The sequence below is a fragment of the Hibiscus syriacus genome, unplaced genomic scaffold (assembly GCF_006381635.1).
Source record: "Hibiscus syriacus cultivar Baekdansim isolate YM2019G1 unplaced genomic scaffold, ASM638163v2 tig00110195_pilon, whole genome shotgun sequence".
NCBI classification, from domain to species: Eukaryota; Viridiplantae; Streptophyta; class Magnoliopsida; order Malvales; family Malvaceae; genus Hibiscus; species Hibiscus syriacus.
In genome coordinates this window covers 1,467,084-1,480,901 of record NW_024062621.1, presented here as the reverse complement: position 1 = coordinate 1,480,901, position 13,818 = coordinate 1,467,084, and the positions used below count along the sequence as shown (strand labels likewise).

Here is a 13,818-nt window from a genome sequence, read left to right as displayed (position 1 = left end):
TCTCTGCCTTCTCTCTAGCTTCCCTCATCAGAGGGAAGCCGGTTACCGGTCGGCCACCGTGGGCCGCCGTGAATATCACCGCCGGCCACCGCATCCGGTGGCCGGAAAAAAATATTTTTATACGAATAGATAGATCGGACCGTCCTAAAGACGGTCCCGGTGTTCTCTTCCTTTAAAAGGCTCCTAATCGGAGCAAATCTTATAAAAATACCTTCGATGTTTCGAAGGTTCTGACGAGATCCGGTGGTCGACGCTTCCTCGGTAAGTCTCTTCTTCCTTTTTCTCTCTTTTTTTTCTTCTGGTTCTTTGCTGCTGAGATCGTTGGTATTAGTTTGTTTTTTTTTTCTTTTCTCTGTCTTTTTCTTCTCCGTTCTCTGTTTCTAGTTTCTGTCCTCTCTTTTTTTTTCTTCGCAGGTGGGGTGGTGGCTTTTATAGCCACCACCATTGTAGCCGTCGGACCGGTCCGAAGAAGGGCTCTCGGTGAGTCACCGGACTACCAGTGGTGACTCACCGAGTAGCCATGGCGTGGACGGCTGCCATTTTATCTTCTGGAGTCTTCGGTTGGGACGTGGCAGCGGCGGAGGCGGCGAGAAAACTGTCGGCAGCCGTGTGGAAGCTGGGGCGGCGCCGCGTGGCCCTAGGGTATCAAACCCTAGGGTTCCTCTCTGGAGCCATCTGGACCGTTGGATCTTGCCAGATCCAACGGCTATGAGCTGAGGCGGCTGGTTAGATTAAGGTTAGGAAACCCTAACTGGAAACCCAAATATTTAGGGTTTCTGGTTGGATCTGGACCGGTTCTGGTTGGTTTGTAACTGGGCCGGTCCAAATGTAATGGGTCTGTAATTATTATTATGTATTTAATATATTTAATATAAATTAATAATAATAATAATAATAATAATAATAATGATAATAATAATATTAATAATAATAAGGATAATAATAATATTAATAATAATAAGGATAATAATAATATTAATAATAATAAGGATAATAATAATATTAATAATAATAATATGGATAAAAAAAAATTTAGTATCTTCACCATCTATGCTTTGGGATGCATGAGTGAGATCTGTTAGATGAGAATTGAAAGCCGCCATTTTTCATGACATGGAACAATAGTTTCAATGACCGTAGCAACAAAACGCTAAATTCCACAATCAACACTACATGCATGGATGTATGCATGCATACATACATATGCATAATAACAATCTATTATTTTTCTAATTCATAGTTGTACATGAAAAGACTAATGATTCATCTTTTGTCTTAGAGGGAGCTAATTCATATCTGAAATGTTGCAGTGCAAACTTTCCATCAAGGCCTTTGTTTTGGAAGTGAGTCATATGTTATGTAACAGTAGTTTCCCTGTATTTTGGAGGATTATCTTCCGATAACAACTTCGTAATTGATCCATTCAATTTGATAATGTGAATGGAGTAAATGTTACTCTTCCGACATTTTGGATAAATTTTATTATTTTTGTTCTACATAAATTCTGATGATGTGAATTTGATTCTAAACTTGCAAACTTAAAATAATGAAAGATTTAGAGGGGGGAGAATGGCATATCTTGGAGTAATTCAAGAGATAATAAGCATTACTTTGTCGACAAGGTAAATAATTAAGTTTCTGGGATTGCTTTTATTTCTTTATCTTTACTGAAAGTAATAGAATCAATTGATTTACATACTGATTGTTGTTAGATTCAATGATGGGCAAGAATAATAGTCATAAAAGTATAAATCATAGCTTATGCTTTCTGAAATGCATTTTTCTCTTACCTTGCTACATACTTCAAAAGTTCGAGACATGGAGATGGAGATGGGATCACAACGCTTCGGGCACAACCATCCGATGGTGTTCAACAATGTGTCGAGTAATAAAATCAAAGAGGTTACTTGCTCAAGGTGTGGGGAGAGGAATGTGAGTTTTACCTCCACAAGAAAGCCTCCAGAGATTCGCCACCCTTACCATAGCAATCACCCTCTTGTTCTCTTACCAAAGCCATCATACAAGGGAGGACGAGCCTTATGCGATTTCTGCGGCAAAACCTGTGAGAAATTTATTTATCATCGCTCTTGTAATTTAGACCTTCATGTCAAATGTGCTTTATTGTCCTTCAGCATTGCTAAAAAGAGACTTAGAGAGCTTAAAAGTGTACCTCTCAAAGTTCTGTCGGTATCCGCTGAAGACAACGATAAAGAAGTTAAGGTCAGATGTTTTGTGTGTGGGGAACCATTAGTAGGATCTATGCACTTTTCTCTTGATTGTGGGTTTAACCTACATAAGAAATGTGTTGAACTACCTCCTAAAATCAATTACCCCGTTCATAAGAACCATCCTCTGATTTTACAGTTTCGTGTTGAAAGATCCCGTTGCAACTTATGTCATCAAATCCTACCTGCACGTGGATTTAGCTATTCTTGTTCACCTTGTAAATTTGCACTTCATATAGCATGTGCGGTGTTACCTCCTAAACTCGATCTTCCCTTCCATCGTAAACACCCTCTCGTTCTAGCATTCCAAAACAATCCATCTTGCAAGGCATGCAAAGAAACCCAACGCGGTAAATTTGTTTATCGTTGTTCATCTTGCAATTTTAACCTTCATTTCGAGTTTGCATCACCACCTCTTACCATTAAAGAAAACACCCATGAACACCCTTTCACTTTGTTGTGGAGACAAGTCTCATTCATTTGTGATGCATGTGGTGTTAAGGGAAACTCTGTTTCCTATATATGTTCCGCATGCAGCCTTGTAGTCCATAAACAATGCATTTCCCTGCCACCCATAATCACAATCCCCCGACATGAACACCCGATTTTCCACAAATATTTCCTTCAACCTCATGTGTACAGGGATCGTGATTGTAAAATTTGTTATAATGAAGTGAAAGTGGAGTATGGGAGTTACTCTTGCCCCTTCTGCGAGTTCATTATCCATGTGAGATGTGCTTTAGAGAAGAAAGGATGGTACAAGGTGATTGAAGCAAAGCTTCTTGGTGATTTGACAATGGTTCCGAGAAGGTCTACTAATCCCATCATTTGCATTGAGAAAAACAAAGATGGAGAAATGACAAAAATAAGACATTTCAGCCATGTACATGATCTGATATTAAAGGTCAATCCCATGGAGGAACATTGTGATGGGGCCAATCTCATGGAGGAATACTGTGATGGGTGTGTCCTACCCGTTTCGTATCCGTTTTATCATTGCTCGCAATGTGATTTCTTTCTGCACAAAACATGTGCTGAATTGCCTCTGGAGAAACGAATGTGGTTTCACAAATGTGAACAGTTTCTTATCCTTGTTGTAGATCATATTTTCAAATGTGGTCTTTGTCAAAGTGAGTGCAACGGCTTCTCCTACAGATGCGAGGAGTGTGATATTCATTATTGCCTCCATTGTGCAACGAGGAGCTTCACTATCAAACATCCTGCACGAAAACACCCTATTCACTATGATCGTAATTACGAAGGACGGTGTGACGCATGCGATGTCGAAAGGCTTGGTCTCTTCAAATGTAAGCGTTGCCCAATCAGTTTGCATATCCAATGTTTAAGACAACCGCTCACGGGTTGGCACAGATGTGATGAACACATACTTGCACTTATGAAGAGGTCAATACATATTCCCAATATCTGTATTGTGATATCTGTGAAAGAAAGAGAAGCTCGAGTCGTTGGTTCTATCGTTGTTCGATCTGTGATGTTTCTGCTCATCCTGATTGTGTTCTTGGACAGTATCCGTTTATCAAACAAGGAAGCATTTTCAGGGTATTAGAGGATCACCCGCATCCTCTAACTTTTGTGAAGAAGACATATTCTTGTCCCGGATGCCACAAATATGGTAAGTCTTGTCGAGATTTGTCTCTTGAATGTGCAGATTCTACCTGTGATTATGTTGTCCATTGGGATTGTGCGAAACCTGCTTATCTTTCTACCAAAAAAATTCCACTCGATACAACTGAAATGGATGAAATTGTCGCGGATGGAAGTGCCCCGGGTTCGTCTTGCGTAGTTCTGGTACGTTCCTTTGCTAATTTCTAAGTACTTTTTGCTTTTCTTGTTAATATGAACCCTTTTATCAAGGTCAATGACACTTTAATATATCATATGATTTCATGCAATATTGGGCAGTGAAATCATCGTTTGGAGGATGAGGAGGAGGATGTCATGCATTAATAGTGTGTTCATTTGTAGATTCATGTAATTTAATAATAATATAACAATTACTCAAGTTAGCTATTAATAATGCATTAGTTATCATTATTAAGGTAAAGATTTTTAAATTTGTTTATATTTATTTATTAAACTTGAAATTCTATTGAGAAAAAAATATTATTTTATAGTTTTTTATTCTATGCGATAGAAAGGGTGTTATTTTAAAAATTTATAAAATATTAAATATTAATTTAATAATTAATATGTTTTAAATATGATATTTCAATAAAAATGACCCTAAATGATGGGGTGACTTGAAAAATTGGAAAATCTAAAGTGCTTGAGTGAAAAAGAAAAAATGTTGTTTATGTTGTAGGAATTTTTGGATCAAATTAATAAAGTTTGTAAATTTAAAGGTCAATTTCATTGAATTTGTAAATATAAAAGACTAATTGTATTTTTATACATATTTTAAAATTGTCACGTAAATCTCATAGTTAATTATGTAACAATAAATAATTTGATTGGTACTTAAATGAAATGATAATGACTTAATTAACAAAAGCTTTTACTTAGTCCTCAAAATAAAATTAATTATCTAATTCAGTTACTAAATGTGTAGTTTTCCTACAAATTATAATATTTATTTATTTTTAAATTAGATCAGGATCCGTGGAAATGTAGGGAAATCAGAATCAAATAGACCCGAATCCAAAAGCTCGAATCTTTCAAGGTCCGATTGGGTACATCGGATCCGAACCAACAATCCAATTTAGTCATTTACTGAACCTAAACGGCTCTCGTACCTCTCGATCTCGTTTCCCTTTCAGACAGTGGTTTCTTTTGTTTCTCAAAAAACAACTTTTTTTTCGTTGAATTTTAAGGTTTTTACTCGAAAAAAATAATGGGGTTTGTTTCTTTCGTCGGAAGAGTGCTTTTCGCTTCGATATTTCTCCTCTCTGCTTGGCAAGAGTAAGTTTCACTTCAGATCCAAACTTCTTTTCCTTTTTAACTTTTGTTTGTTGTGTTTTGCTGATGGCGAATGTTTGGTTCTCGAGAAAAAAGAGAGGGGGTAGTTTGAGTTTGGATCTTAATTCTGATTTGGAACTCAGAGCTGTTCCAACCTGGAATTAGAATTTAATTTATGTCGATTTAATTTTTTTAAGGACTGATAATTGTTAGGGTTTTATGTTAATAGATGTTGTATATAGTAAAGTTTCTAGCTTTGTTGGGGAAAAAACTAGTTCAATCAAGATGTCTGTTTGGACAATTTCTTCGTATAAAAGTGTGAAATTATATTGATGATGTTCCTGTTAAATTGCTTAGATGTTTAAGCCTTATGGCAATTGTACATATACATATATAATGTATCTTTTGAATGCCTGCTGAATTCCCCTTTTTAACGCAGAATTATCAATGATTAAGTGCTTAATGATATCTAATAAGATTTTTAAATTATGGTCTCGTCTGGATTATGCCTGAAATGAGGCACGGTGACAGGTAAGTCGGATTATGGTATCATGATGCCTGTTCGACAAAGCATGGTACATATCGAATTGCTATGGATCATGACACATTGCTAAATGCCATGTTGGAAGGCATGCCTAGGCGTTGTGCTAGACAACATAAGTGCCCCCAAAATCATTCAACAACTAATCTGAGACCATAAGGAAATAATGCATATCGGCTAACAAAATAGAGAAAAAATATTCATGTTTTTAAGATAAACTAGATTGTTCTTTTTAATTTATTATCATGGTTCTATATAAAAAGACACACATATGTACATTTTGTGCTTAACTGTACTCAGATTAGGCACCGTTTTTATACTCTGCCCTTAATAACGCTTGCTCAAAGCAGGGTTTCCATCCCTTTTCCCAAATTACAAACACACACAGAGATATAAGAGCCGTAGATGATAGAGGTTTGGGCCTTCTTTTTCAATCACAAGCATACTGTTTCCTAGCTTGAGCTTAAAGTCTGGAGTTGGTAATTTTGAACTTGGTCTAAGTTGTGTCCTGCTTATTTCTATTCTTACATTAAGTGTTCATGTGTATAGGTTCAATGAATTTGGAGTTGATGGAGGCCCAGCAGCAGAGGTATTGAAACCAAAATTTGATGTCTTCGCAAAGACTGTATCAGTTCATACAGGGGTGCAAGTGCCAGAATTCGATGTAAGAATTGCTTTATTTCGCCTCTGAGAAACATATTTATATATCATGTTTTTCTGAAGTCGTAACTCTTGGAGCTGTTATTTACAGATTAAGTATCTAGTTGCTGCTTCTGTAGCCTTTAAAGGTGTCGGGGGCATCCTTTTCACATTTGGCAACAGTATTGGAGCTTATCTTCTGGTTCGTTTATGGATTTATGTATTCTTTTGAGTTAGTAATTCAATTATCAACGATTTTAACTGATGTATTACACTATTCTACTCGTGTAGGTTCTGCAGCAGCTCATTGTTACTCCTATATTGTATGACTTCTACAACTATGACATGGAAAAGAAAGAATTTGGCATACTTTTCACCAAATTCACACTGGTTAGTAGTTCATAGTATTTATTTTTCCGAAAAGGAAAAGGCGTTGATACATGTTCCATTTCTTCCTTCCAATTATGCATTTCTTGTCGGCAATTCATTTCAAATTATATTTTTCTAATAAACTCCCGTTCTCAGAACTTGGCGCTGTTAGGGGCGTTACTCTTCTTTATTGGCATGAAGAACTCGATCCCTAGGAGACAACACAAGAAAAAGGCACCAAAAACAAAGACATTTTGAAGAGGAATATCTAGGTTTTTGTTCGATCTCTGTCTACCTCAGTGAACCCACATATCTATTTATATAAATGTGCTTGTATCATGGCTTTGATTTGTCAAGATTATGGGGGAAAGAGCATATTACTTGGACGGTTCGATACCGTTAACTACGTAGTTAAGTTCATTGCTATTTAGTTTTCAGAAAGGGTTTGATAATTTTGCTTATAAATCTGCAGCATCTTTTGGTTTTGCTTCAATCCTGGATTTGTTGTGCCTGTTTATGTTAATGTATGAGAAAAACACCAAGTTAACTTTGGGGTCATTTTAAAGCCCTGAATCACTTTACTGTGGGTCAGCTGACGATTGAGAACACAAAAATCGTCCTCTATAATGGTTTAATGCCGAGAACTTTTATCGCATCTGATGTTCGGGGTATGATGTGAGAGAAGTTTCAGTCGATTTAGGTGCGTTTTGAAGCACTCTCCGTCCTTTGAAAACGAATTCTTAATGTGAATGTTTAAAATAGTGAATGCTCCTGGATTGTTTGTTCTTCATTGATAAGCATTTTGAGGTGAACATTGCTTGTATTAATGCATCACGGATTAGTTCCTGAAAATGATTGACTCGATGAACTTGCTTTGAAATTTCTGTGGTTTTCCCAAATATCTCAAATTGGTTGGACCGTTTAGACTTGTTCAATGGTCGAATTATTCACTCAACTCGGCTGGATCACTTGAAATTTCGTTGGCATCTTGTTTATTGAAGTAATGGTGGAATTTGTCTTGTTTCAGCAAGTCAGAAAACTGAATTTTCTTCTAATAATTTGATAATGTTACTATATGATACTAGAATCTGTTAATGTTTTTTGGTAGAGTATATAAGAGATTATTAAATTATCTTAAAATTTTACAAAATGATGGTTATAAAATGATTATTAAATTATATTAAAATTTTATAAAATGATTATCAAATTTATCGAATTATTATAAAATGTTTATCAAGCTTATTCAATTATTATAAATTTATCAAAGTTTATTATTATTTAAAACATTGTAGAAATCATTTTGTAACAATTCGATAAATGTATAATATTGAATTATTAAATTATACAAGAGATTATTAAATTATATTAAAATTTTACAAAATGTGATTATAAAATGATTACTAAATTTATCGAATTATTATAAAATGTTTATCAAGCTTATTCAATTATTATAAATTTATCAAAGTTTATCATTACTTATAACATTGTAGAAATTATTTTTAACAATTCAATAAATTTATAGTATTTAAAACACCAGTATTGACTATTAGTTATAGCTACGTAAGATCCACAAATTTCATGAACATTATCTTTCTTTAGAGTATCTCTAGTCACCGTTACTCTTTTTGTTTTTATCTTTTCTTTGCCATCTATTTATTCACATCCCCTTTCTCGTCATTCACTAAAGATTGTTTCTACGAAGAAAATACCTTGAGAAACAATAAAAGAAAAAAATGGTGGCAGCCAACGCAGGTGAAGTCCAGTTCGAACCAAAATATGATCAAGCGAGTGAAGTCAAAGCTTTCGATGAGACGAAAGCCGGTGTCAAAGGACTCGTAGATGCCGGAATTTCGGAGGTTCCCCGAATATTTCATGTGCCACCGAATACCTTTGGGGAAACAGATGTTCCAAGTGCCACGCAGTTCCGTATCCCTGTTATAGATCTTCAAGGAGTCAAGGACGATCCCGGTACTCACAAAGAGATCGTTAAAGAAGTCCTTAATGCATCAAAAGAATGGGGTTTTTTTCCAAATCATTAACCATGGAATTCCGGTGAGTACTCTAGAGGAGATGAAGGTTTGTGTACGTATGTTTTTCGAGCAAGATGATGAGCTCAAAAAACAGTACTACACTCGTGATAATACGAAAAAGGTGGTCTATAATAGCAATTTCGATCTCCTTACTGCCCCTGCAGCTAACTGGAGAGATTCTGTTTATTACAACCTGGCTCCTGATCCTCCTAAGCCAGAAGAATTGCCTGAACCATTCAGGTAATATATATATATATACATAGATATGATGAACTGTTACTTGTATGTATAACTTTGGTATAGGGACATGATGGTGGAGTACACGGACCGAATGATGAACTTAGGTCATTTGCTCTTTGAGTTAATATCAGAAGGTATTGGATTGAGCCCTGATCATCTGCTGAAGATAGACTGTGCAAAGGGTCTCGGTCAGCTTTGCCACTACTATCCGGCATGTCCGCAGCCGGAATTGACTATGGGGGCAAGCAAACATGCTGACAGTAGCTTCCTGACGGTGCTTCTACAAGACCATATCGGTGGCCTCCAAGTTCTTCATGAAAATCAATGGATTGATGTGCCTCCAGTCCCTGGGGCTTTGGTTGTTAACATTGGAGATCTTTTGCAGGCAAGTCCAGGTTGAAAGAGTACATTAAACAATCAACAATCAGCTTTGAAAGGCATGTGTCTGATGGATTTATTTTTCGGTTTGTTGTTGTTGTTTTTCAGCTTATATCAAATGACAAGCTTGTAAGCGTCGAGCATAGGGTGCTTGCCAACTCCGTCGGACCTAGAGTATCAGTTGCGAGCTTTTTCATCACGTATTTTCGTGTGGACTCGATATCATATGGACCGATAAAGGAGTTGTTATCGGAAGATAATCCTCCGAAATACAGGGAAACTACTGCGTTAGAGTATCTATTTCATTTCCACAAGAAAGGCCTTGATGGAAAGACTGCACTGCAACATTTCAGGATATGAAGTAGATCCCTCTAAGACAAAAGAATAAGCATTAGTCTTTTCATGTATATCATCTGCTTACTAAAAATCAGAAACGTTACAGTTTTTAATGCAAAAACAAAACACTAACCACTAACAATATGATCTTAAACTTTCTCCATGTTTAGAGATTATGAATAACATAATAACTACTTCCTAAAATCGTGTGGACTTGTTTCAGTCCTGAAGCAGTCTTCTAACACAAATGATGGGATTGGTAGACCTTGGAACCATTGTCAAATCATCAAGACGATTTGCCTCAATCACCTTGTACCACCCTTTCTCTAAAGCACATTTCACATGGACAATGAACTTGCAATTGGAGCAAGAGTAACTCCCATACTCTACTTTCACTTCTTAATAACAAATTTTACAGTCACAATCCCTGAACTCATGAGCTTGAAGGAAATATTTGTGGAAAACCGGGTGTTCATGTCGGGGGACTGTGATCATGGGCGGCAGGGAAATGCATTTTTCATGGACTAAAATGTTGCATGTAGAACATATATAGGAAACATAATTTCCCTCAAGACCACATGCATCACAAAACAATGAGGCTTGTCTCCAAAACAAAGTGAAAGGGTGTTCATGGTTTTTTCTTTAATGGTAAGGGGTGGTGATGCACACTCGAGATGAAGGTCAAAGTCGCAAGATGAACAACGATAAACAAGTTTACTGCCTCGGGTTTCTTTGCATGCCTTGCAAGATGGATAGATTTGGGAATCTAGAATGAGAGGATGTTTACGGTGGCAGAGGAGACTGAGTGTAGAAGGTAACTCTGCACATGTTAGATGAACTGCAAATTTGCAAGGTGAACAAGAATAGCGAAATCCATATGCGTGTAGGATTAGATGACATACATCGCAACGCAAACTTCTATCACGAAACTGTAAAATCAGAGGATGCATGGTTCTTATGAATGGGGTAATTGATTTTAGGGGGTAGTTCAACACGTTTCTTATGTAGGTTAAACCCACAATCAAGAGAAAATTGCATAGATCCTACTAATGGTTCCCGACACACAAAACATTTGACCCTTTTAAGTTCTTCATCGTTGTCTTCAGCGGAGACCAACGGAACTTCGAGAGGTACACGTTTAGGCTCTTCAAGTTTCCTTTTAGCAATGTCAAAGGACAATAAAGCACATTTGACATGAAGGTCTAACTTACAAGAGCAATGATAAAGAAATTTCTCACTAGTTTTGCCGCAGAAATTGCAGATGGATCGTCCTCCCTTGCATGATGGCTTTGGTAAGAGAACAAGAGGGTGATTGTGATGGTAAGGGTGGCGAATCTCCAGAGGTGCCTCGGCACATTTCTTGTGGAGGTAAAACTCACATTCGGAGCAGCTAAAGCTTGAACCAGACATCATCTCCCCACATCTTGAGCAAGTAACTTCTTTGGTTTGATTACTCAGCACATCGTTGAACACCATCGGATGGTTGTGCCCGAAGTGTTGTGATCCCATTTCAATCTCCATGTCTCGAACTTTTGAAGTATATGTAGCAAGGCAAGAGGAAACTGCATTTGAGAAGGCATAAGCTATGATTTTATACTTTTATGACTAACTATTTTTGCCCATGTTTGAAACTAACAACAATCAGTGTTTAATCAGTTGATTCTATTACTTTCAGTAAAGATAAAAAAAGAAAAGCAATCCCAGAAACTTAACTATTTTCCTTGTCGACAAAGTAAAGCTTATTATCTCTTGAATCATTCCAAGAAACGCCATTCTTCCCCCCTCTAAACCTTGCATTATTTTTAAAGTTTGCTAGTTTAGGATCAGGTTCCCATATTTGTTTATTTGTGGAATGGAACGCCAATAACAAAGTTGATGCAATCTTCATTGTCAACTTCGATTGATGAAGAAAGGTAACCTTAACGACGTTATAATACACAATGCAAATCAAGGAGACATGTGATGTTCTGGCTATGCTCGGCAATGCAGTCTCAAAGGTAGAGCAGATTGCAACTGTTCTTAATGGATTGTTCTTAGGAGCAAATCGAAAATTGAGTTATTAAATTAAATTTTTGTAAATTTTAGTAACTAAAATAAGAGTGAGAAGAAAGTTAAGTGATGAATATTATAGTTTACCCAAATAAAGCAACTAATTTAGAATTTTTGACCAAAATACTTTTACGAAAACGTAGATAGACTAAAATATCCTTTTATAGTAGAAGAACTAAAATAACTTTTAAAAATAGTTAAGAGACTAAAATGTTATTTTAATGGATTAAAATGAACTTATAGATATAATATAATAATTTTTTGATAAAATTTAACTAATTAATTTTTAAAAATAATTTTAAGTTTATAATTTATTTTTAGAAAATTATTTATCAGTAAATTGTTATCTTCATGAAAATTAATGTAATTGTTATATTGTTTTAGGGGTTGATCTATCAAAGTCTATGTTGATATTTGGGTTTGAATTGTTTAATTAGGATTAATTCAATTTCGCGTAATCAACTGGACTTTAAATTCTTAATCATTTATTCTTTTTATATTAGCTCAAAGGAAAACGATGCCATGAACAACAATAATACCCATTAATTATTTTGCAACTTGCTTAATTAGTCAACTCTTTGCAAGTTTAATGAGTATTATTATATGTAAGATGATTTAGGTTAAGTCTGGTTTTATTTGATTATCCTTATGAGTAGGGTTCCATGCTCTTTCTCTGTCGATATTGACTTCATAATGAGGTGGCCTTGGAAAGATGAAACAGTAGAGGTAAAAAAAATTTAACACCGTATAAAATGATATATTTTTTTAGTTAAGAATAATTTTTTTGTCGTAAAAGTTTTTTTTTTATTTTCTTGTTAATCTCAATTATCCGTTTTCACTCATCCAATGATCTAAAAAAATATTAAAAAATTAGTTTTATACTGTGTACATGAATCATAACACATACAGAGAGTTAGGATTCACGTACATAATATAAAACTTAGAAATGTTACATATTTCTTAGATTGTTAGATTAATTGAGTGTAATGGTTGAGAGTTTGGATCCATCGTTATTAAACAAATAATTAACTAAGCTCAATGGTTTAAGTGTGTTTATACTCAATAATGACCCAAAATTAAGTCTTTTTCACTATCTTATTAGAAGATTAAGTTTATTAGATTACTTTTAATTAGAATTATGATCAAATTGATAGGATGTGTAAGTAATGAATCAAATATGTTATTATATAAATTTATTTAACTGCTATGTTAATAATTTTATTAAGAGTTAACTATTGATAACTTGATTAAAGTTAAATATTGACTTAATTATAAACATTTATTTAATAATTAAAATAAAATCGATCTTACAATTTAGCATTGAATCAATTCGGTGTAGAAAGAAACAAAAGGATTGGGGCACGAGATGACGACGTGCTCCCCAGCTGCCCACGCGCACGCTACCCATGAAACCCTAATTTCCAAAGCTCTCTAAAAGGAGAGCTGACTTTTATTAACCCATCACAGTTGATGATTTATTTAAGTTTCATACTTCACTGTGATGCAAATTAATTTATATATTAAATCTTATAATTTCTTTTATTAAAAAATTAAATTGCGTCGGGTCTCAAAAACAAATATCATTTACTATAAAATAAAAACTAAATACATAATTAATATATTTTCATATAACTATCAATACAATAAACTAGCTACTCGATATCATTTAAGGATGATACAAGAAAAGTATTAAAATTCATCCAAGAAACTCGAACAAAATATAAAAATGATTGCATCGACAAAAGAATCTCAACGAGAGATTAAATATTGAAAGAGCTATAACAACCACAAATAAAAATTGAGCTTCGTGAGAAAACTATCTCATAACACAAACCACGTATCCAAGTCCAATCCGATAATGCAAAGCAAGAAAGGTCAATGTGATAACAAATAAGAGTCATCTTGATCGTTCGAAGCGACGCCAAATTCAGCCCTGAAAAATCGATCAAACGATCGAAAATGTATCATGAAGGAAGAAGAAAACACACCATAAAGACAAAGAAAACATGTCGTTAAAACATAATTATTAGAAACTAAAAAACATAGAAAAATAAATAATTATTGAAGATTTTATAACAATAAAATCTAGATTAAA

General features: G+C 34.9%; 2 protein-coding genes and 1 pseudogene across 2 annotated transcripts; all 3 read left to right on the top strand.

Annotated features, from left to right (window-relative positions):
• The first annotated feature begins 1,818 nt into the window (after positions 1–1,818).
• On the top strand, positions 1,819–3,792 carry LOC120218089. The gene has a single exon (XM_039215067.1). The coding sequence runs from the start codon at positions 1,819–1,821 to the stop codon at positions 3,790–3,792; it is 1,974 nt and encodes a 657-aa protein (XP_039070998.1).
• A 1,184-nt stretch (positions 3,793–4,976) lies between these two features.
• LOC120218287 lies at positions 4,977–7,176 on the top strand. The gene is made up of 5 exons (XM_039215270.1): positions 4,977–5,144; positions 6,232–6,346; positions 6,434–6,523; positions 6,613–6,711; positions 6,847–7,176. Exons 1-5 carry the CDS (start codon positions 5,077–5,079, stop codon positions 6,946–6,948), a joined length of 474 nt encoding a protein of 157 aa, XP_039071201.1. The 5' UTR covers positions 4,977–5,076; the 3' UTR covers positions 6,949–7,176.
• A 1,190-nt stretch (positions 7,177–8,366) lies between these two features.
• On the top strand, positions 8,367–9,742 carry LOC120218285 (annotated as a pseudogene).
• The last annotated feature ends 4,076 nt before the right edge of the window (positions 9,743–13,818 follow it).